This window comes from Peromyscus leucopus, chromosome 6, assembly GCF_004664715.2.
Source record: "Peromyscus leucopus breed LL Stock chromosome 6, UCI_PerLeu_2.1, whole genome shotgun sequence".
Classification (NCBI taxonomy): Eukaryota; Metazoa; Chordata; class Mammalia; order Rodentia; family Cricetidae; genus Peromyscus; species Peromyscus leucopus.
In genome coordinates, this window is record NC_051068.1 from 571521 (window position 1) to 596586 (window position 25066).

General features: G+C 38.3%; 1 protein-coding gene across 1 annotated transcript; it reads right to left on the reverse strand.

Moving 5' to 3' along the window:
• Positions 1-21114: 21114 nt before the first annotated feature.
• Positions 21115-22975, reverse strand: Agtr1 (angiotensin II receptor type 1). The gene has a single exon (XM_028860920.2). The coding sequence runs from the start codon at positions 22926-22928 to the stop codon at positions 21849-21851; it is 1080 nt and encodes a 359-aa protein (XP_028716753.1). The 5' UTR covers positions 22929-22975; the 3' UTR covers positions 21115-21848.
• Positions 22976-25066: the final 2091 nt, after the last annotated feature.

Here is a 25066-nt window from a genome sequence, read left to right on the forward strand (position 1 = left end):
TCCACACGAGTGGATATCAGCCTGGCAGAGGGACTGTCCTCCTGGATTGCTTCTACCTTTTCCCTGTTTAAAGAATGGGTGGGGGTGGGTATATTTTTGGCATGCTGCCTTGGAGGATGCGTGTTTTGTCTGTGGTTGGTCTGCCGTTTGCGAGCAGGTACAAAAAAGGACAAGGTCATTATCACTCAAGCATTAGCTGCTCTGGAGTGTGGCTCCTCCCCTCAAATCTGGCTTTCTGCCTTAAAGAACAACTAATATCCACATAGCCTTTGCACCCCTGGGACTGGCAGTCCATTGCACTCGGGAAGGTATGTGAACAGCTTTCAAATATTGTATTGAGCACAGGATGCCAGGCTCGTGCACTGCACTTGAAGTGTAGGACATTTTCCTTCCTTCAAGGAGAGCAAGTCTGACTGCATATGGGTTCACATAGCCTTTGCACCCTTAGGACTGGTTGGTCCATTGCAATTGGGAAGGTATGTGGACAATTATCACAGTTACTCACCTTCGATCGGTCAACACATCATGAGGTGGGGACCTGATTGGATGAAATACTTGTGTTGCAGAAATCAGACCTATACTCTCTCCTGCTGCTTAATTAATAAAGAGGGGGGAGATGTAGGGAGCTGCCATTCTAAGATGGCGCTGGCTTCCTGGTAGCCTAGCTGTAAACAATCCGTATTTGGCTATGCTCTTGGGACTATGTGCCCTGTGACCTGCACATGCGCGGGTATGGTAATTGACCTTATGTCCTCAGCCTATCCATGGCTCCCCTTGCTAGCATTCTGGCGGGACCCAATCACAGTACGGTATGTTTGCCTGATTCCCCATATAAGCAGCTGCATTTTGACTCTCAGGGTCCCTCACCTCCCGCTCTCCCTTAACCAAGAGGCGCTCCAATAAAGTGTGATCTGAGAAGAATCCTCATGTGGTGGTCATTTTCCTCGCTGGTCAAGGAGCTCGCCTCAGTTGGTGAAGATCTTTACCCATTCTGTTGGCTGTCTTTTTGTCTTATTGACTGTGTCTTTTGCCCTGCAAAAGCTTCTCAATTTCTAGTGATCCCATTTATTAATTGTTGTGCTCAGGGTCTGTGCTGTTGGTGTTTTATTTAGGAAATGGTCTCCGGTGCCAATGCATTCAAGAGTGCTTCCTACTTTCTTTTCTATTAAGTTTACTGTAACTGGATTTATGTTCAGCTCTTTGATCCACTTGGACTTGAGTTTTGTGCATGGTGACAGATATGGATCTATTTGTAATCTTTTACATATTGACATCCAGTTATGCCAGCACCATTTGTTGAAGATACTTTCTTTTTTCCATTGTATAGTTTTGGCTCCTTTGTCAAAGACCAGGTGTTCATATGTGCATGGATTAATGACAGGGTCTTCAATTTGATTCCATTGGTCCATATGTCAGTTTTTATACCAGTACCAAGCTGTTTTTATTACTATAGCTCTATAGTAGAGTTTGAGGTCAGGGATGGTGATGCCTCCAAAGGTTGCTTTATTGTATAGGATTCTTTTAGCTATCCTGGGTCTTTTGTTTTTCCATATGAAGTTGTGTAGATGTAACCAACTGTCTTATTAAATAAGAAACACAAAACCAATGTAAAAGTCAAGAGATCAGAGCTCAGAGCTAAAATCTCACCGTTCCTCCTGCAGTGGTCCTAGCTTCCTGAAAGAGAGCTATTTCCCTGTGTGTAAGTCGGTTCATAGTCATTCTGCCTTCTCATTGGTTGTAAACCCAAACACGTGACTGCCTCCTCACTGTCTGTATGTACAGCCCCCCAGATCTTAAAGGCATATGTCTCCAATGCTGGCTGTATCCCTGAACACACAGAGATCTATGGGATTAAAGGTGTGCGCCGCCGCCGCCGCCGCCGCCGCCGCCGCCGCCGCCGCCGCCGCCGCCGCCACCACCACCACACTCTGTCTATGGCTCTAATAGCTCTGACCCCCAGGTAGCTTTATTTATTAACATACAATCAAAATCATATTTCAGTACAATTAGAATCCCACCACAAAGTTGAGTATTTTTCTTTCCAAGTCTGTGAAGAATTGTGTTGGGATTTTGATGGAGATTGCATTGAATCTGTAGATTGCTTTTGGTAAGATTGCCATTTTTACTATGTTAATCCTACCTATCCATGAGCATGGGAGATCCTTCCATTTTTTGATATCTTTTTCAATTTCTTTCTTTAGAGATTTAAACTTCTTGTCAAAAAGTTCCTTCACTTGTTTAGTTAGTGTTACCCCAAGGTATTTTATATTATTTGTGGCTATTGTAAAGGGTGATGTTTCTCTGACTTCTTTCTCAGCCCTTTTATCATTTGTGTATGGGAGGGCTACTGATTTTTTTGAGTTGATCTTGTATCCTGCCACTTTACTGAAGGAGTTTATCAGCTGTAGGAGTTCCCTGGTAGAGTTTTTGGGGTCACTTATGTATACTATCATATCATCTGCAAATAGTGAAAGTTTGACTTCTTCCTTGCCAATTTGTATCCCTTTGATCTCCTTTTGTTGTCTTATTGCTCTAGCTAGAACTTCTAGTACTATATTGAAAAAATATGGGGAGAGTGGACAGCCTTGTCTTGTTCCTGAATTTAGTGGTATCACTTTGAGTTTCTCTCTGTTTAATTTGATGTTTGCTGTTGGCTTGCTATAAATTGCCTTTATTATGTTTAGAAATGTTCCTTGTATTCCTGATCTTTCTAAGACCTTTATCAAGAAGGGGTGTTGGATTTTGTCAAAGGCTTTTTCAGCATCTAAGGAGATGATCATGTGGTTCTTTTCTTTCAGTTTGTTTATATGGTGTATTACATTGACTGATTTTTGTATGTTGAACCATCCTTGCATCCCTGGGATGAATCCTACTTGGTCGTGATGGATAATTGTTTTGATGTGTTCTTGGATTCGGTTTGTCAATATTTTGTTGAGTATTTTTGCATCAATGTTCATGAGGGAGATTGGTCTGTAGTTCTCTTTCTTTGTTGTATCTTGTGTGGTTTGGGTATCAGGGTAATTGTAGCCTCATAAAAAGAGTTTGGTAGTGTTCCTTCTGTTTCTATTGTGTGGAACACTTTGAAGAGTATTGGTATTAGTTCTTCTTTGAAAGTCTGGTAGAATTCTGCACTGAAACCATCTGGTCCTGGGCTTTTTTTAGTTGGGAGACTTTTGATGACTGTTTCTATTTCTTGAGGGGTTATTGGTCTATTTAAATGGTTTACCTGGTCTTGATTTAATTTTGGTATATGGTATTTATCCAGAAAATTGTCCATTTCTTCCTGGTTTTCCATTTTTGTGGAGTACAGGTTTTTAAAGTATGATCTGATGATTCTCTGGATTTCCTCATTGTCTGTTGTTATGTCTCCCTTTTCATTTCTGATTTTGTTAATTTAGGTGCTCGCTCTTTGCCTTTTGGTTAATTTGGCTAGGGGTTTGTCTATCTTGTTGATTTTTTCAAAGAACCAACTCTTTGTTTCATTGATTTTTTTGTATTCTCTTTTCTATTTCGTTGATTTCAGCCCTCAATTTGATTATTTTCTGGCGTCTATTTCTCCTGGGTGAGTTTGTTTCTTTTTGTTCTAGAGCTTTCAGTTGTGCTGTTAATTCCTTGGTATGGGATTGCTCCATCTTCTTTATGTGTGCATTTAGAGCTATGAATTTTCCTCTTAGCACTGCTTTCATAGTGTCCCATAAGTTTGGGTATGTTGTACTTTCATTTTCATTGAATTCTAGGAAATCTTTAATTTCTTTCTTATTTCTTCCTTGACCCATTGGTGTTTCAGGTGAGCATTATTCAGTTTATTATTCTCTGCCTGCTGCTGCCAGGCCTGTATGTCTCTGCCGGCTGCCGCCGGACCTGTCTGCTTCTGCGGGCCACCTCTGGGCCTGTATGTCTCTGGAAGTTCTTTCTTTTGTGTCTGGCTTCATCCCATTTGGCAGCTTACTGTCAGCAGTTGAGGCACGGGCATTTCCTTGCCCAGTGGCTAAATTTTGCCACAAAGAAAGTAAACTCCATTATGGAGTTTCTTCCATGCCCATCATCTTCTCTGAAGTAGACTGGTGCTGCCAGCAGCAGACATGTCTCATTCCCATAAAAAAAGAACCTCTGTTATTAAACATATTAAATATCACATTCTATAGATCTCTGAAGTGTTTGAAGACCACCTGTCTACCTAAAATACATGTGTTTGAAATTGAAAACATACCTAACATGACAAGTTTAATTGTAATGGGTGACTAAATACCTACCTTCATTTCTTTATTATCTTAAATATTCTATAATAATAACTTTCAAGGACTAGAAATTCGCATTACATTGTTAAATGAGATGTATAGGTACAATACCTTGGACAGAATTAGAAATGTATGTACAGTATTTTCTAACAAAAATAATCTCAACTTTGTATCAATATACAAAGATCCATATCAATGTAACATATTTAGAACAAGTAGTTTCTTTTTAAAAGTAGATTCAATAATCTACCCTTTTATCTTGGCATATCTATATCCCATTTTTTTCTTATTTTTTTAAAACAAGAATCCTAAATCTAATCTCCTTTGTTCAGCTTTTTTTTTTGCCATTATCAATAACAACTTGTAACCAACTACCCTAAACAATGTCAAATATCCATAACCCATTGAAAGATCAAAAATCACCTACCCCAACTCATGGGAACATGGGTGTCCTGTTCTTAAAATTACTTCCTGCTGCCTGGGGGTGACAACATCTTTAGGGAATCCTGGAAAGAAAAATTTGGGTTAATTGTCAAGTCCTAGGAGAGGTAGCTGTGTCATTTGTTGTCCAGTCTCTCTGCAATCAGTCTCTGTGTAAGGTAAAAGTGCAAGGCTTGTCTTAAGTCCTGGCTAGAGTAATCTGTGAGGCTGGTTCATCTCAGCTAGCCACCTTGAAATTGTACTGAGCAGTTATATATCTTTTGGTGGTATTTGTCAGTTTAGTGGTATTATCATAACCTATGTGGAATCATCATTGTGGAGCCCCATCATCCTTTAGGAGATTTCAAAGGTCATTGTTAGGCATGGTTGTGGTTCATTGAAGAAATGTAAGTATTTTAAATGTCATATGCAGCAGATCTCAAAGAGGTTAAAGGATCAATATTTGTTATATACATCCAGATTACAAAAATGAAATTTTTAGTTACCTGATAGAGACTCAAGCCTGAAATCATATATTAGAAGCTAGATTAATCCTTTTTCTAGAATTAGTTAGTACTCTATATGATCATTAATATCATGACAAAAAGTTTAAAATACATACACACACACATATTGATCTTATAAATTTTGAGATAATATTTGTACTTTAAGAAAAGTGTTTAAGAGTCAAAATAAAACCAAAAGATTATGAAATTAGTGACAATAAATTATTCTTTTAACTTTGGCTTTTCTTCTATCCCATATCAGGTGGCTCTTTTGAAATGAGACAGGGATTTTGGATTTTACGTTAACAAGCATGCTTGGGTTTAGAGGAGAGAGCCAAACTCCAACTCCAAAGCCAGCTTTAATTTTCAATTGAATTTGGAGTCAAAAAAAAAAAAACCATTTGCATTATATGTCTGTAGAAAACAGCAGAAACAAACATTTGGAAAGATTTATAAAATTTTATCCTGTTGGAGATGTGATATACTAATAGGCCAATTTACTCTTTTTCTTAGGACAATTTTTTTTGCATGATTTGTCCTTTTTTCTTCACATGTCTCATTTGTCAAGTGGTCTTCAGATTCCTTAGCTGTAAGTCTTCATTCTCTTGAAAAGAAAAAAATAAAACCCTTCCCCAACCCTAATTTTGAGGAGGTTCCCTTTTGGCAAGTTATATCTAATCAAATGAAAATCCCTTGAAAGTCTTATAAGTTAGTTTATAATGGTAATGTTGTTTGATGAACTATCACTTCCTTTAATCAAGAGGTCTCTCTTATTCAAATCTAATCTTTATTAATTTTGTTTTATGATTTCTCCTAAAATTTTTGTTTTAGTTTCTAAAGCTGTTCTATTATACAGAGCAGTATACTTTTTTACAATATGCATTAGGTTCTTTAATTGCTCGGGGAAGGAGTTTCTTCCATGATGACAAGAAACAAGTGAACTGAATTTTACATGGGAGCTTGCAAAACGCCCCCCAAAGCATTTCCCAATGGCAAAGGGTACCTTGTCTGTCCCTTGTTGATCTACATTCATTTGTCCAATGCCTGCCTTTGCCACACCTTCTGCATAATACAGAAGGGAGGGGTGTTCTGTTGGGATTATTATTAGAAACAAACATTGTTTCTAGGAATGCCCTGTTTACAATACCATTTTAGGTGATCTTGTTAATAGCAATTGAAACATTTGACATTTTGATTTTTCTTCAAATCTCTGGAAATTGCCTCTCCTGTCCAAGCATCATCATGGTTATGAGATTCAATATTGATTCCATCTTAGATCCATTTTTCCAAGGTTGCTGATCTTGCCTTTAATGGCCTAATTACCCTTTTCCATTGTGCATTAACATTTTCAAAAGCCAGAGATTCAATTATTATTTGTCTAGTTTCTGAATTTAGTATCATTCTATTTACTGCTCTAGTCAGTCTTTGTAAGAAATCAGTGAAGTTTTGTATTGGGCCCTGTACAACTTTTGTAAATAACTCAATTTTCTTTCCTTTTTCTTCAATTCTGTCCCAAGCATTCAAGGCTGCTGTGTGGCATAAAGCTAGGGTGTGGTCATAATATAGAGATTACCATTCTACATTAGCATAACCTCCCTCTCTAACAACTTGATCTTAGAAGATTTCCATACCTCTAGCCCTACTTCATTGTTCAATGGTCTGAGCCTCATCTTTCCACCAGGTCCTCCATTGTAATTGAGGATCTGATTCCAAGACTGCTGTAACCAAGTCTCTCCAGTCTTGAGGGATAATTCTATTACAAGTTGACCATGAGTTTAACATCTGCTTCACAAAAAGTGAATGCATGCCATATTGCTTCCTTGAATCTCCTCAAATCTAACATTTGCAAAGGAGTTCATTCAGCTCTTACACAGCCGTGGGGATATATATCATTTGACAGTCAAGTTCCTATAAGGTTACTGGATAAATTAAGATTGGCTGTTAAAAACCTTAGGCTGTTCCTCTCTAACCTTATAATGCAATGCTGAGATTGGTTGGTTCTCCTTTAAATTCTTCTCTCTAGGTCTGAATAGCTCTATATCTACTCTATATCTGTTTTAATAAGTTTTTCTAAAAAATTTATCTTTGCACTCATATTAACCAACTTTTGTAATGATAAAACAAAAATGATCAAACAGATAATATTTATAATTGACATTATGTAAATCTCATCTAAATTAATTATCATTTCAATTAATTGCTCCATTTTCAAACTGTCTGGTGTATTATCTGTTAGGACTGATTGTCATGTGCTGTTGTGGGTCATGACACAATTACAACTTATAGCAATGGAGAATACAGATGCCATCCCAACAGATGAATGGTTCTCTGATGGAGTTACCCTGTCAGGCAGGGCCTGCAGAGCCACAGGCTCTGAAAAACTGGTTGCTTTCATCTGTGATTTCACTTGTACAATAAGAGCTATGATGTCTCCCCATTATCATGCATTTTCATGTAATATGTACATGTAATCCCATGATTACATCTCAGTCTTATAGGCACATGTATTTGTAGGTGGTCAGGAAGATCACTTCTCATTTGGCTATATAATTTTCATGTATGGACTATATGCCAGGATGTACTTCATAACTAGATCTATTGTCCCACACTGAAGCCTGCTTTGTTCCATTCCTCAGACTAACTGCACACATTTAGGTCATTTTCACCTCAGAGCAAGTTCAAGCTAGACTAAAGGCCATTGTGAATGGATCATAAGTTTAAAACTACAATTATGCACAAGGTCAGAGTTGCAGGTGTCCAACCAAGGATATCCACATAAAGCACTCTAAGAAAAGCATGCTAGTTCTTCACTTGCCAAGTCGGCTGATAAAGAGCTATGTCTCAAAGTTTGTCACACTGGGCACTGTGCCCCCTCCCTCTGGTCCTAAAACCTTGAAAACTTGTGTTGCCATGGTAAATGGCTGGGCTCCTTATGGCTTACCCTAGAAATGTGCTTTTGACCAATAAGAGGTAACTCTTGTCTCACCAAATCTGCCAATAATGACTATTCAGATGATGGTAAAATATGGGGCTGACTGCTCTGCATAGAACAATAGAAGCCCAAGCAATTTTCAAAGCAGCCAAGTGTGGTAGCAGCCTGAGGAGGGGGATGCAGGGAAAGCCAACAACCCACTAGGAGAGAAGAAGCCAAAGAGCCAGCCGTCTTCATGGGGGAATGTGCAAAAGTGGCTAACTCTTGTGGTTTTTGGAGCCCCAAAGCATATGGAGTTTGCTGTAGATAGGCTGCAGCAGAAAAATCTCAACTTGCTCAGAGGCTTGAGGAAAAGAAAAAAACAAAACAAAACATTACCCAGTGGGGTAGTGACTCTGGCTGCATGCATCTCCAGCCTGCGCTGGTAGCTGCAAAGCCACAGGCAAGTGGTTTTTTTTCATGAATTTGTGGCTCCAAAGTTGGACACCAGATGTAGCATAAATCCTAATTGTCTTAATAATAAAAACCTGGAGCCAGATATCGGGCTAAATGCTAAAAGATTGAAGAGACTCCTCAGTCTGAAAGGGGGCCGAGCTCCTCTCTGAGCCAGCCTTATATTCCTCTTTCCACCCAGCCGTATCACTTTCTGTTTCCTTCTCCCAAGTACTGGGTGGGATCAAAGGCGTGAGATCCCAAGTGATGGGATTAAAGGTGTGTGCCATCACTGCCTGGCCTCTATGGTTAACTAGTGTTTAGCTCTGCACTCTGGTCTCTAGGCAAGCTTTATTTGTTAGAGCACAAAGTATCACCACATCAAGGCTGATTTTAGGTCAATTAATTTTGAGATGACCTTTATACTTCCAGATACCCAACAGGAAGTAAGAAAATATGTTGAGATTTGAAAATATTGTTTAAATTTAACAAGGGGCTTGAAATATTAGAATCCATGAAAATGGAGCCCAGAAATGTGTTAAATGAACTGTTTGTGCTCTCTTGGAATGTTTTTTGTGTCCTCTCTAAGTTGTCTGACATATTGATAACTGTTCTTTTGAATTATAGTCTGAAATTTCTTAAAGGTCATTTTCATTGATGGCCTTTAGTTAGGGATTGGACTGTCAGGGATAAGGTGAACACTTCTTTCAAAATTATTTTATTATGTGTGTTTGTATGCACATAAATGCAGCTGACCCCAGATATCAAAGAGGTTGGAGTTATAGGAGGTTCTCTCTCTCTCTCTCTCTCTCTCTCTCTCTCTCTCTCTCTCTCTCTCACACACACACACACACACACACTAAATGAATAAATAAGTGTTTAAAAATTTTAAAGGAAAAAGCTAATTAAAGAACTGATATATGAGATGGAACCTAGCTCTGGTATGGTGTGCAATACTGGGGAGAAGTGTCCAGAAGGAAATAAAGCAGTTTTTGTATTAGGTGTTGTACGAACCTTACTGTAGAGTAGTGAACAAATGTGTGCTCACCCAGACAAGGCACCAATGACAAACGAAGCGACAATTTAATCCACATCTCGCTTGATGAACCACTGAGTTCATTTTGCTTAGGTGTAAGGACTGAAAAGTCTCCCCTAGAATGCATGAGAACTTTCCTATAGATGAATGGATGGAGTGCCCTCCCATTAAGCACCCATATTCCATCACCCACAAAAACCACATGGAGCTGAAGCAGAATTACATTCAGCTGGTGGCATGGAGATGCTGGAGACACAGGCTTCTCTTTCTATGAGGGAACTAATCTTGATGATAATAATAAGTACCATTATGGTCAGAGGATAGAATTTGATGAGAGTATTTCTCAAGTACAGTTTATGCTAATGTATGTGTCTCCTGTGTTTTTATGTTTCTCTTTGTTTCTCAATCTCCTCCTTTCCTCCCCCATCTCCTGATTAGAGCCTATATCATGTAATGAAACAGCTTAGAGCCTGTTTGGAACATTACATAGATTGCTGAACTGAACTATGGGAGGTAGATGGTTAAGAACTAGAAGAAACCATGGGAACAAATATTCTTTAGCCCTCAGCAGACATTTCTGGAGAGGTTGGACTTCCTCACGGAGTCTGAAGCCACTTTTGTCTGAATCTCAAATAAACTCAGAGATTTAAATAACATCCCCATGTCATTATTACTCCTGTCAAAGGTTATTTTACTGACTCAGAAATCATCATGCTGGATAATTTTCCATCACTAACTTTCATTGAATTGGTGTCATGTTCTTGGCTTGTATAGAAGAACATTGTAAATAAAACCCACATCTGAATGAGGTCCAAGTGAACTGCTTTGAAAAGCATTTCATGGTGTGACCTTCTCAGTACCATCATCCTCTGTGAATAATAGCCTTAGGAATTTAATGTCATGGAAATTGCTACATTTGGGGACCTTGTCTACTCTTGATTTGATTAAAGAAAAAAACTAGAGATTTGCTGATTTTTTTCCCATTCCACGGGAAGCTCAGAATATATTTTTCTTACTCTTAACTGTTTTATCTATGATCAGTAGTTTTACTTCTGCCTTTGTGTGGTTCTTCTATGTAGTTTTTGTATTTATTTAGTGTGTGTGTGTGTGTGTGTGTGTGTGTGTGTGTGTGTGTGTGAATACGCCAGCATGTGTGCCTCTTCATGGATGTGGAGATCAGAGCACAATATGTGGGAGATGTTTCTTTCTTTTTACATGTGGGTTTCAATAACTGAACTCAGGTTGTCAGGCACTGAGCCAGCTCATCAGGCCCAATTTTTAAAGATTACCCTGTAATTTTTCAATGTAAATGATTCAAATCCTCTATGGAAATATTTAGATATGTCTTTTACCTTGTTCATCAAAATCATGCTGAATGCTATGATGATATAGAATGTCCTAGAGAAGCTATCATCAGAACCACATGTTTATATTTCATTTCTGTGCATAGTGTCCTCTCTGGGGATTAGTGCTCAGTGGAAACCACACATTCTTTTTATCTTTTAGGGAAGTATGGGTTTAATCATTTAGCCTGGAGTCATGCTACTAGCTGTCTTTGTTCCCAACATCTACCAGTGACATCATCTTTTGTAGGAATTTAATATATTTACTTACTTAACTCAAGAAGTAACAGTGCTCTTTTAACATAGTTTTTCCATAGAACAGGTCTTTTGGATGAAATTTACATGCAATGTAAGGAGACTGTAAGTGAGAACACTGGAAAAAGAGAGAAAAGACACATTGTGGGTCATAAAAATATACTGGTACATCATCTCCCACAATACATTGCATCTAATGCCCACAGCTTAGTGGCTACCCCTTCCACTTCTTCCCTAGCACTGTCAACATTGGCACTGTTGATATTTGTATTAGATGTTTCTCTTTGGTATAAGATAGATCTGTGTACTGTATACTTAGCAATATCCCTGGCTTCTGTATCCTGCATGCAATATTCACCTCCAAGTTGTGACAAACTTGCTTCTCGGTACATACAGCCAGACACTACCTGAGACAGCTACTTTGTTTACTTTTTGGAGCATTATGGGCCCATCAGAACACCTGGCTTTTCTGTCACAGAGTATGTCACTCTTTTCTGATGCATGGCGGCTTCTGGGATTTCCTTATGCAATGGCCACTTTCTTGGCTTGAGGTTGCATTGCTCTGCTTTTGTTTCCTATACATTTGTCACCCTCTACTTGTGCAAAAGAGAAAGCATACAACAGGTGTTGCTTGTTATATTGTCTGTTCCCTCCTTACCTCTCAGGTTTTGAACAACATCCTTTTTGAGGTGGCTTTTGATGATGCAGTCAGTACTATCTCCAGGGTTTAAGCCTGTGATTGTCAGTTGAAATAAATCAAGACTTTGCTTTTACTATTACAGGTCATTTCTTCACTAAATCTGGTGATATTTTATTTGTGCTTAAATGTGGTGATGTTTTACTTGTATGTTACTAAATAAAGTTTGCCTGGAGGTCAGAGGACATAGATAGCCAGGCGGTAGTAGCACACACCCTTAATCCCAATCACATGGCCGGCAGAGTCTCTGTGTGTTCAAGGACACAGCCAAGTGTGGTGACACACACCTCTAATCCCAGTACCAACCATAGAGACCTCCAGGTCTGTATAGACAGGCAGTGACGAGGAAGTTAGGTGACTGCGCTAAGAGCCAATGAGAAGGCAGAAGAGCAAGGCAATAAAGACACAGGTTAGACAGGAAGAAGTTGGTTCTCTTGGGAAGCTATGGTGATGTGGTGAGCTAAGGTTAGTTGTTGGTTATCACTATTTCTCTGACCTCTATGGTTTTCACCCCTGCATTTGGTTCTGTGTTTCGTATTTAATAAGACTGTTTAGAAATTCATCTACGCTAAATCTATTTGCAAATCTAAACTGTAATACCTTTAAAAAAATCTTTCTCAGAAAATAATGTAGTCCGTTACAAAAATTTTCCCCAAAGTATATAATTTTATTAAGCTATATGAAAGTAAAACCATCATGAAAATTAATTGAGTAATTTCTTCCCCATCCCATTTAGCAAATACTATAATATTGTTGGCTACAAAAGGGACCAGAGCATTTTACTAATTTCTCACAGCTAACAGTTGCAGTTTGTTTGTTTGCTAGACTCTCTATAACCTCATCCAAATTTCCAGCACTATGCTGTGCAAGATCAATGCAGTTTACATTTTAGTGAGTTCAATTTTCAAGGAAAAAAATCATTGAAATTATAAATTGAAATCCTGTAAATGTGGAACAAAGAGAAATATGTTAACTCTGAATGATGAGATATAGACAACATTTTTGAGAATAGCCCTCAGGTCCAGAATTTATGAAGCCATTTTTCAGTGGAGAGGCAAGTTTGTGAAAAGGAGCACAAGGTCACAAGGTACAGATCCAGATTCTAAATTCATCGCCTACAGTTGAGTTGCATTAGACTAATTAATATGCAAATCTCCAAGCTGCTTTTCTATTGGATAAGAACAGAACTGAGTGATTGGTTGTTGTGAAGACTAGTAATACAGTTCCTGAAAGCAGAGAATTCTTGCTGGTGCTCTAGAAGAATCTAATGCATGGAAGCTATGGCTGTTTCATACAACATGGCAAATAATTTGAAAGGAAATCCATCTTCAACTGGCTTTTGGGAAAGTTTGGCTCAAATAAGTCTAGATAAGCACTGGTTCCTGGAGTACAAAGATTTTGTCCATTTTTCTCCAATATATTATTGCATTCTCATTCTTGCTGGAAAAGTTCTTAGAAATTTCCAGATCTCCATTTGAAATGGCCAAATAACTATATATTTAGTCAGAGAGAGAAAGAGTAAATATTCTGCTTGGTAGCTCCAGGCAAAGTCAGAAAATTCTCTATGATTGGGTTTATGTCACACACCCACACAATTGCAAACAGAATATGATGGGCCAATTTGCATAGGTCTTCTCACATCCTCCATCAAAATGTTGGCAGCTGCTGTACTGAGTGAGCAACCAAATTGAAATAGGGATGTTTCTGAAAGAATATGGAGCTGATCTAGGGCTCAAGCAATAGCAATAAAGATGATGCCTTCAGTGGGAAAGTTTTTTTTCCTTGTTTTTCCTATGTGAATGAATGAGAGCAGCAGTTACTGTCCAGAGAACATCAAACATGTCTTCTAGCCTGATATACTTTATTTTGTCTCCAATTAATACTGTTTGGACACTTCTCTGCATCAGCAATAGCCAGGAGGCCACTAGTGAGAACTGGTCTCCATGTGAGAGTTCTTGTGTCACAAATTACTAGATAAGGGACCACAGGTGTGCTCAATTGTTTGTGCATAGGGAATGCTCTCTCTGTGGTGAATTGCAGCAGGGCTTCTTGTGGTTGTTTGGGCCAATCTGTTCTCTCTCTGTCTCTCTGTCTCTGTCTCTCCCTCTCCCTCTCCCTCTCCTTTGCCTCCCCCTCTCTCTGCCATTGGAAACATGAAGCTCATATTTTCTGAAAAATTATCACTTTGAACTCTATGAATCCCCCCAAAATTATCAAGTTTGACAAAAAGTTCTGTAAGATAGACAAGTTCAGCACAGATTTTTCTTGAGTTTGTGTTTGAAAAGATACTTTATGTGACATAAGTAGCATCAGAAACTAAACTAAGGAATATGTATGCCTTGTCATCATTAAGAAGTCACTTGGATTCAGGTAGCAATGTAATTGTTGAAGCAAAAAGACTTTTACTACTTTCAAAGTTCATGTTTTCCCATCAGATGCCTCATGTAATAATTTGGGAAATGTTTCTTCTGTTTTTATTTTGTGGACTGATTTGCAAAGCATTAACTTTAACTCTTTTTTTGAAGTATGGTAGAATTCTGTGCTAAAACTGCCAAGCCTGGGGCTGTTTTTTGTTAGGAGACTTTTAATGGAGGCTTCTATATGAGGAGTTATATGTCTGTTTAAAATATTTATCTGATCTTGATTTAATTTTATTCAACAGTATGTATTGAGAAAAATATCTATTTCATTTAGATTTTCCTATTTAATGGAGTACAGGTTTTTAAAGTATGTCCTTATGATTCTCTTGGTTTTCTCAATATCTGTTGCTATGTCCCCCTTTTAATTTCTAATTTTGCTAATTGGATATTTTCCCTCTGCCTTTTAGATAACTTGCATAAGTATTTGTCAATCTGATTGTGTTTTTTTGAATCAACTCTTTTTTTCATCGATTCTTTGTATTGTTTGTTGTTGTTTCTATTTTTTCTGTCTGTCTATCTATCTATCTATCATCTATCTATCTATCTATCTATCTATCTATCTAATCTATCTATCATCTATCCATCATCATCTATCTATCTTACATCCCAACTACAGTTTCCACTCCCTCCTATCCCCTTATTCCCTCTTCCCTCACCCTCCAATCCATTCCTCTTCTGTTTCTGTTCAGAAAGGGACAGGCCTCCAATGGGTATCAAATTACGGTAGGACTAAGTACCTCCCCTTGTATTTAGGCTGGGCAAGGCAATCCAGTATGAGGAATAGGATAGCAAGAGCCAGCCAGAGCATTAGGGACAGCTCCTGCTCCCATTATTAGGAGTCCCACAAGTAGCCAGGCCCCAGGTGGAGTTCCAGGAGTCCAATTGGCGAGAAAGAGGAGGGTTTGTATGAGGGAGAATTGTTGAGACCAAGACTGGAAAAAGAACAAGGACAAATAGCCAAACGAATGAAAACACATGAACTATGAACCAATAGCTGAGGAGCCCCCAACTGGATCAGGCCCTCTGGATAAGTTAGACAGTTGATTGGCTTGAACTGTTTGGGAGGCATCCAATCAGTGGGACCAGGACCTGTCCTCAGTGCATGAGCTGGCTGTTTGGAACCTGGGGCTTATGCAAGGACACTTAGCTCAGCCTGGGAGGAGGGGACTAAATCTGCCTGAACTGAATCTACCAGGTTGAACTCAATCTGCAGGGGAGTCTTTGCTCTGGAAGAGATGGGAATGGGGGGTAGGCTGGTTGTTTGTATTTTATTTATATCAGTCCTGAGTTTTATTATTTCTTACTATCTACTCCTTTTGGGTATAATTTCTTCTCTTTGTTTTAGAGCTTTCAGATGCTAAATTGATAGTCTGGGATTGCTTCTTCTTCTTCTTCTTTTTTTTTTTCTTAATATGTAGGGCCACAGTGCCATGAACTTTCCATGAACTAGCCTTCGTTATATACCATAAGTTTGAGTATGTTGTGTATTTATTTTCATTCTATTCCATAAAGACTTTTATTTCTTTCTTGACATAGTTTTCATTCAGTAGTTAGTTGTTCAGTTTCCACAAGTTTGTAGCTCTCCTTTTGTTCTGTTGTTGATGATATTTAGCTTTCATCTATGGTCATCAGATAGGATATAGGGTGTTATTTCAATTTTGTTGTATCTTGAGAGTTGCTTTGTGTCTGAGTATGTGGTCAGTTTTGGAGCAAGTTTCATGAGCTACTGAGAAGAAAGTGTATTCTTTTGTCTTTGGGTGAAATGTTCTGTAAATATATGTTAGGTCCATTTGGTTTATAATGTCAGCATTTCTCTATTTAGTTTTCATCTAGATGACTTGCCTATTGGTGAGAGTGGTATACTGAATTCTCCCACTATCAATGTGTGAGGGGCAATATGTGATTAAAACTGTAGTAGCATTTTTTGTTTTATTTTTGTTTTTTTAAACTTTAGTGCCCTAGTGTTTGGCACATAGATGTTATAATTCTTACGTTTTCTCAATGGATTTTTCTTTTGATGAGTATGTAGTGTCTTTTCCTATCTTTTCTGATTATTGTTGGAAGTCTATTTTGTCAGATATTGTAAAGGCTACACCAAGTTGCTTCTTAGATCCATTTTCTTGGAATATCTGTCTTATCCTTGATGATAAGGTGTGTTTTACATCCATTCTGTTAATTTGCATCTTTTTATTAGGGGATTGAGACCACTGATGTTGACATATATCAATGAGCATTGTTTGTTGATTTCTAATATTTCTGCTGTTGTTATTGGTGGTGGTGATGTGTTAGTGTGCTTCTCCTCTTTTGATTTGCTGGTCTGGAATCATTTATTGCCTGTGATTTTTGGTTGTAGTTTACCTCTAGGTTGAATTTTCCTTCTAGCACTTTCTGTAGGGGCTGGATTTGTAGATAAAAATTATTTAAATTTGGTTTTATCATGGCATATCTTACTTTCTCCATCTATGTTGAATGTAAGTTTTGCTGGATATGGTAGTCTGGGCTGTCATACTTGTTTTCTTACAGTCTGTGGCACATCGGTTCAGGCCCTTTGGGCTTTTAGAGTCCCTATTGAGAAGTCAAGTATAATCTTAATAGGTTTACCTTTATATGTTACTTGATCTTCTTCCCTTGTAGATTTTAATATTCTCCCTTCTGTACATTAAGTGTTTTGATTATTATATGCTGAGGGGAACTTCTTTTCTAGTCCAGTCTATTTGGTGTTTTGTTTGCTTCTTATACCGTGACAGGCATCTTCTTCTTTAGGCTGGGGAATTTTTTTCCTAAGATTCTATTGAAAATATGTTCTGTGTTTTTGTCCTGTGTTTCTTCTCCTTCCTCTATTGCTATTATTCTTAGATTCTATTCTACTATTGGTCTTTTCATAGTGTCTCCAATTTCCTGGATCTCTTGTATTCTTGTTGGTAATGCTTGCCTCTGTTTAAGTTCCTGTATTTTCTGTTTCCAGATTTCCCTCAGTTTGAGGTTTTTTTTATTGCTTCTGTTTCCACTTTGATGTCTTTAACCATTTTATTAATTTCCTTCCACTGTTTGTTTGTGTTTTCATAGATGTATTTAAGGGATTTATCATTTGCTTTTTAAGTATCTCTATCACATTAATAAAGGGCATTTAAGGATTTTATTTTATTTTTTGTGTCTCAGCAGTGTTGGGTTACTCAGGGCCTCATGTGGCAGGGTTACTGGGCTTCAGTGGAGACATATTGTCCCAACAGTTATTGACTGTGCTTTTATGCTGTTGTCTGTTTATCTAGGATTGGGAAAATTGTAATTCTAGGTGAAGATAAGTGGTCTCGTCTTTGTTGGGTGGCTGTATTGTTTCTTTGTTTCTATTGCCCTCTGTGATTCTTAGAAAAGTGTGGTGGCTGTGTGTGTTGTCTGATAGGAAAATTTTTATGGAGTCCTGAGAGTTGTGGCCACTGGAGATTTCTGATAAAATGTGTTTCTGGGCCGGGCAGTGGTGGTGCACACCTTTAATCCTAGCACTCAGCGAGGCAGAGCCAGGTGGATCTCACAGAGTTCGATGCCAGCCTGGTCTACAAAGCGAGATCCAGGAAAGGGATCAAAACTACACAGAGAAACCCTGTCTCAAAACAACAACAACAACAAAAGAACAACAAAAAATGTGTTTCTGGGTATTGGGTGCTAATATTTAGGAATGGGCGTGGACTAGGAGTGGGGTGCTGAAGGGCTCCACAGAAGGGAGAAAGGCAGTGTGTTCCACCAAGGTCTGCTTAGTTCCCTAGGAATGAGGACAGAGAATGAGGAGAGGGCATAGCAGGTCTGCTATAGAGCTGAGAATGAGCCTGGCGATTGAACTTGGGGGAATTGAGGGAGAGTGAAAATCTGCAGTCACCTTACTTGCTTGCTTAGTCAGAGTGTCATGTTGTTCTCAGGGAGTGCTTACTGGAGTTGGGGACTTAGATAAAGTAATGTGTAGTGGCATTCATGCTGAGCTCCTGGCTTGGCTCCAGAGAGCAGCACCAGGCCCTAATCCTTCCTTTGTTTAGCCACACCTTTTGTTTCTCTTACCTTTTGTCTCTTATCGCCCTATGTGAATCTTGTTTGAGAGTCAAGGATCAGGGAGTCCCCCAAGGATCAAAGGCCTATGCAAAACTTGGTCCAGGAAACCCAGAAAACCGAGGTACCTGAGAAATCAAGTAATTTGCACCTGGCATTTGTTCTCTGGGAGCTCCTTTTGGGTTGCTTTGAAGGTATGGAAATTAACTATCTAAACTGTAAAAAGGAGTAAATAAATATGCCCTAGGCAAAGGAAAGAGTGCTTCAGTCCTTCGAGGCTGGACCCCCCTGCAGCCATGATAGGCTAGATTCATTCTTAAGATGCCTCTGTGTCTTCATTCCATGGATCCGTGTGAACCCACACACTCGTGTAGGTTCAGTAATGTAACCACACAGCTACAGTAATGAGTGGGAAATGGAGTTTATGAGGTGGTGGAGATCTGTTTGATCCACTAGAGATGGGTACAAGGGAAGGGGAGGCTGCAGTAAGTGTTCTGCTACAGAACTGGAGATGAGACTCAAGGATTGGATATGGAGAAGAGGAAGAGGTGAAGGTCTGAAATTAGCTTACCTTTTCCCCTGGGCAATTTGTTAAAAATGCTTGTTAATTCAGAAGATAAGAGATTATATAAGTACCCAGAAATTTTATCAAATATAATTATGCAGTGGGTTAGCAAGCATGAAATTGAGCTATAATAACAATCGAAAAAAGATAACATGGTATAAAACAGATCAGGAGGATATTTCAAATATAATTAGAGGGTGAGCAAGTATTTAAGTTTGGAGGTAATTCTTTGTGAAAATTAAAGAACATTGGTAGATGGCAGGCATTATATTAGCATAATTTAAAATAATTCAGAAAAGATAACAAGAGGTGTGCGTAACCACCTATTCAGAAAAGAACTCTTTATGTAATGAGAATGAATGCAAGAGGCTATTGGTAGACATTCTGCCTTGTGCACCAGAACTTCTCTAAAGGAATTCCTTCTTCACAGTCTTTATCAACTAGTTTATATCACTAAATCTTTTGGTGACAGTTTTTTTTTTTTTGGGGGGGGTATGACAAGAGTTGGCATCTTAGCCTTCTGTGGTTGACCTCATGAGCAGTTGAAGTCTCTAGGTTGAAGAATGATACAATTGCCAGATAGGAACATTATGTTACAGCAGGTTCTTCAGATGTAGACAAGTTCTCACTCTTCCATGTGGCATGTGAATCCTTACAGTGTGGTGTATTGTGTTCCCCCAAATAGTGTGTACCCTAATAAAATTATCTGGCGTCAGAGAACAGAAAAGCCACTAGATACTTAGGATAGGCAGTGGTAGCACATGCCTTTAATCCTAGCAATCCAGAGGCAGAAATCCATCTGTTCAAGGATACAGCCAAGCATGGCGACTCACTCCTTTAATCCCAGAAAGCGAGCCTTTAATCCCAGGGAGTGATGGTAGAAAGCAGAAAGGTATATAAGGCATGAGGACCAGAAACTAGAAGCATTTGGCTGGTTAAGCTTTTAGGTTTTGAGCAGTACAGTTCAGCTGAGAGCCATTCAGATATGAGGACTCAGAGGCATCCAGTCTGAGGAAACAAGATCAGCTGAGAAGTTGGCCAGGTGAGGTTAGCTGTGGCTTGTTCTGTCTCTCTGATCTTCCAGTGTTCACCCCAATACTTGGCCTCAGGTTTGGTTTTATTAATAAGACTCTTTAAGATTCCTGCTACATTACAGTAAACTTTCTAATGAAATTATGTAAATATCTCATGTTGCGGAGTCAAACAGTTGACAACATAACTTATTTTATATATTTTAGAAAACACTGTGTAATGTTTACAACTGTATACTCTTTATGCTCATTTACACTACTTAGAGAATAAGAAATCTATCATATCCATGTTCTTCAATGTTCATCTTAATGAAACTCACAATACTGAAAGCAAAACAAAAGGTCCAAGTTGGTGACTAGCTGACTACATGAAAGTATGTCTTTATCTGATAACAATCAAATATACAATGATTGAGAAAAATCATTCTGTGCTATCACCCTGAGTGAAAAATATAAAGTTCTATACTTATTATGATTCAATGTAATAATTTATGTGTGTATTTGAGCACAGAATATCAGTAGCAAATGTACTGAAATGTCAATAAGATCTTTTTTTTGTTTGAATTGGGGCAATGAATAAGACTTTCATTATTTTATCAGTTTTATGTATCTTATAATTTTATTTACAGTGGTCACATAAATAATTAGACAAATCCAAATATTAAAAATTATGGGTAAAATGTATTACTTTATGTTATAAAGAATGGATGTTTTTTGTTATACAGAATAACTTTGAAAATTTCAAAAGAATGTGTTTATTCATTATAATGAAGTGTTTCATTCTATATCTTTTCAAAAGTGAAATTTAAAAATGTATAGTGTCCATTGAAATGGCTCAGTGGTTAAAGGTTCTTGCCTCCAATTTTGATGACTTAAGTTGGATCCTGGGAACCTACATGGCAGACAGAGAGAACTGACTCCCACATGTGTGCTGTGGTGTGTGTATGCCCCACAATAAATAAATGTAATAAAAAATGGAAAGTTTATAACTACCCATATTAAGTTATAGCTAAAACAAACAAAATATCTTCATGTTTACTCTGTTTAATTAAAAAATAAATCAATGTATGTTTTAAGTAGTGAAGATTAAATACATTATGAAAAATTTTATTTCAAGATAAATATATTTGCTAGATTTTAATCAAACAACAGCTTAGAGATATAGCTATACATATATACATAGAATGTGTATATATATATATAACTGTAAGACATATTTTATGACAAATATGCTTAACAAAGACTATACAATTCTCAGATAAGAAATAAAACTGGTTGGCCTAGGAAGACACAATTACTTGAGACAGAATCATAGCTTCACAAGTGGTTCAACTTTGGTGTGTGACTGCCTTAACACCATTATACAGGCAACCTGTTTTGTGGGCACTGTTTTGGCAGTGTGGATTCTTAAGTTACTAGTAGAACTTCACAAATGTCTTGAAACTTGATGACTACTGCCTAGCAAACCGTAGGGACAATGATACCATAGTCATTAGTAGCTAAACAGTTGGAAAAGCTTCTCTGCCCCTTGGAAACTGACGACCTCCCATCTCCTTATTGCTTGTCTACAGATTTAATATATTCTAAATACTTTCATGTGGAAATCAAAAGTAACAGAATGAAAAGGGACAGGAGACATTGTTTTCTGCCAGTACATTTTTTCATAATCAATAGTCACTCAGTTTTTGACATCCTTAGAGCAGCTTTCCAGTCATTGAAAAAGGTGGTGAACAGTGTCTTTGCTCCTATTCATTCTAAAGGAAAAGAAAAGCTTTTGTTTATTGCTTTAGAAAGCATATACAGTCCACCAAATCCATTCTCTTCTTCAACGCTGAAAGGGGTGGGGGTTGAACATTTCTTTGGTAGCGAGCTGTCTAGCCAAATGCTGCTCTGGCTTCTTCTGTCAGGTGATCACTTCACCAGCAGGCTTTGAACCTCTCACTCCACCTCAAAACAAGACACAGGCTTCTTGGCTGATGAGCTCATGTTATCTGATGGGCGGTAGGAAAGAGTGCTCATCTTTGTTGACAGGCCTGAGTGGGACTTGGACTTTGGGGGAATATACTTCAGAAGCTGGAGAAAATATTTTTTAAATTTTTTCCCCAGAAACCCGTAAAAGAGAGGGTTCAGGCAATTATTAAAATAAGCTATGCAGATGGTGATAGGCATAGCAGTGTCCACGATGTCAGCGATTTTACAGTTTTGGATAATGCCCAGCTGAATGAGCACATCCAGAAAAGTGAATATTTGGTGGGGAACCCAGGAAAAGAAAAAGAAAAGCACAATAGCCATAATTATCCTAAAGATATCATCATTTCTTGGCTTGTTCTTCTGAATGTCATAAGCCTTCTTCAGGGCTCTCCAAATTAGAGTATAGCTGGTGAGAATGATCAGAAAAGGGAACAGGAAGCCCAGAATGTTTTTGGTCAGGCCCAACCCAATGGGGAGTGTTGAGTTCTGAGATTCATAATGGAAAGCACAAACTGTGATATTGGTGTTCTCAATGAAAAATACATTTCGGTGGATAACGACTGGCAAACTGGCCAAGCCAGCCAGCAGCCAGATGATGATGCAAGTGACTTTGGCCACCAGCATTGTGCGGCGGAGGCGAGACTTCATTGGGTGGACAATGGCCAGGTAACGATCGATGCTGAGACAGGTGAGCAGGAACACACTGGCATACAGGTTGAAACTGACACTGGCTGATGCGATCTTACAAAGGTGATTGCCAAAGGGCCATCGGTATTCCATAGCGGTATAGACAGCCCACAGTGGCAAAGTCAGCAAAAAGCATAAGTCAGCCAGGGCGAGATTCAGAAGGAAAACACTGGCCACAGTCTTCAGCTTCATGTAAAAGTAAATGACAATTACCACCAAGCTGTTTCCAAATATTCCCACCACAAAGATGATGCTGTAGAGTGTAGGGATCATGACAAAAATGTAATTGTGCCTGCCAGCCTTGGGGCAGTCATCTTGAATTCGTTTAATTCCATCTTCAATAGAGGAGTTAAGGATCATATTGCTCTTTTGGGGTGAGTTGTTCTCAGACACTATTCAAAACGCACCTGGAGAAAACAAAGATTTATTTTTAGAAAGTGTAAGTTCCTATTGTAAATGAGCAATTTTAATTCTCAATTACAACTCCAGTAATTCATCTTTAGTCTTTGGAAAAATATTAGATCATAAATTAGATCTTTGTAGTTGGTAAATCCTAGCTTCCAAATTGATTGACAACAATCTAAGCATTTAAAAATACTGCCAAACTAAATTAGCTATCGTGAATGACTTGAGAGCTATTCCTGGGCTGAGCAGGGCTGATTAACAGATCTTTAACCCTAAGAGTGTGGTGCATACATATCTTATTCTTTAACTAATTTATTTAATCTCTCGATCTTTGCTTGGGTATTTAGCATTATTATTTAGCATTAATGTTTTCTCTTAAGCAGTCAGCTGCTATTGGTCACTGTGGGAATAGACTTAAGAGGGGTAGTATAAGGAGAGTTCAGTGCTTTGGGGAATAAAATTCCTTCCATGGTTTTTCATGCTGCTTCAGGGTGAAACTTTTTATTTTTTAAATTCCAAACTCAGTCTACCAAAATGCCTTTTTGAACTTTCATCCCTATTGGCTCTTTCTGGACTTAATGCTAAAGTTAACTACTTAATTTGCTGAGTAGTAAGGGTGTCAAATGAACAGATTAGGCTAGAATTATTTCCAAGACATATCTCTAGTAAGGACTGAAGTACAGGGACAGTTGTTTATGGTATTCAGATGTTTATATGCTTAGAAAGGAGTTCCATAGAGACTTTTGTGGATATTTTCCCAATATTTCACATGATCAACACTTCAGCTGTTCACCTATGTTATTTTAAAATTCCTTACATTCTGTCTTATGTAAATCCATCAGGAAGTCCTGGGAGGAAGTCCTGAGACTCTGTTAGAGTAATATGGTAGGGTGTTGAGCTGGAGTGCTCTGAGGTGAGGGTAGCCTGGCAGGCCATGCTGTTCATTACACAGATTCTGTTATGATGTCATAATCATATTGCTACAAGCATGTGGCAGTGCATTTTGCTTTGACAATGTGCCCTGGGGAAGAAAAGGAACAGGAATATAGTTCTATTGTTCTTCCCTGTGTGGCTGTGTTTGGCCTCTGTACTCTTGTTTATCAAAATACAATGCAGGAGACTTCAGTTACTGGATTTGAGAGGATAACACTCTAGAAGAGAAGGGATCTTTTTATGTTTTCTGAGTAGTTAAAGCTATTGTCTCTCTTTAAGGGTCTAAGTTCCACCTTCATTATCTTTTCCTTTGCATACAGCTTTATATAATTTAAACCCCTTACTCCTTTCACTGATAGGAATATTAGCAACTACACATAGGCATTACTTACTCCATGTGCTGTATTTTTTGTGAAGACTTCTCAACTTTTCCAAATAGTCTTGGAACTTTGGACATGTGTTTTGACCCTCTAAGGATTTTGACATATCCTCACCACTTGACTGATAAAGATCCCGTGATTGAGAGTAGACAAGGCATCAGTGAATGGCAAGTGGTCTGATTGCTGTGAGTGTATAGGACTGAGACGACTTTCTATAGGATTTATTAGCCCCAATTTATGCTCTTGCTTGCTCATAGAGTCTCATGGAATATATATATATATGTATATGTATATGTATATGTATATATATGTATGTATGTATATGTATATATTATATATATATATAGTGTCAACTTGACAATATTAAAAAGAAAATGAAAACAATGGGCAGAAGAACCATACACATATGTGTGATACCTCAGTAAAACCCCCCACTCTATCCCCTACAGACAAAGAGAAGCTTAAACCAGGATTCGTAAGTGTAGATAAGAACTCAGACCCCTTTTCCCCAGGTGGCTGTATCTGCTACAGGGACTTTGGAAAACACAGTCAGGATATTCAACCAAAAGACTAAAAAGGGAGGCGGGTTAAAATAAATTATATGGTCTGTGCCTTTAAGAACTAGCCTCACAAAGGGGAGCACTCCTTCCAACCTCCCTGCTGTGAGTGATAGATTTGGAAGAGCCTCCCTGGAGGCTTATAAACTTAGAAAACACCTTACTTTTGCATTCTGTACCTAAAGTCTCCAGTGGCAGCTTTGGGGGCGTGATCTAGGCACAA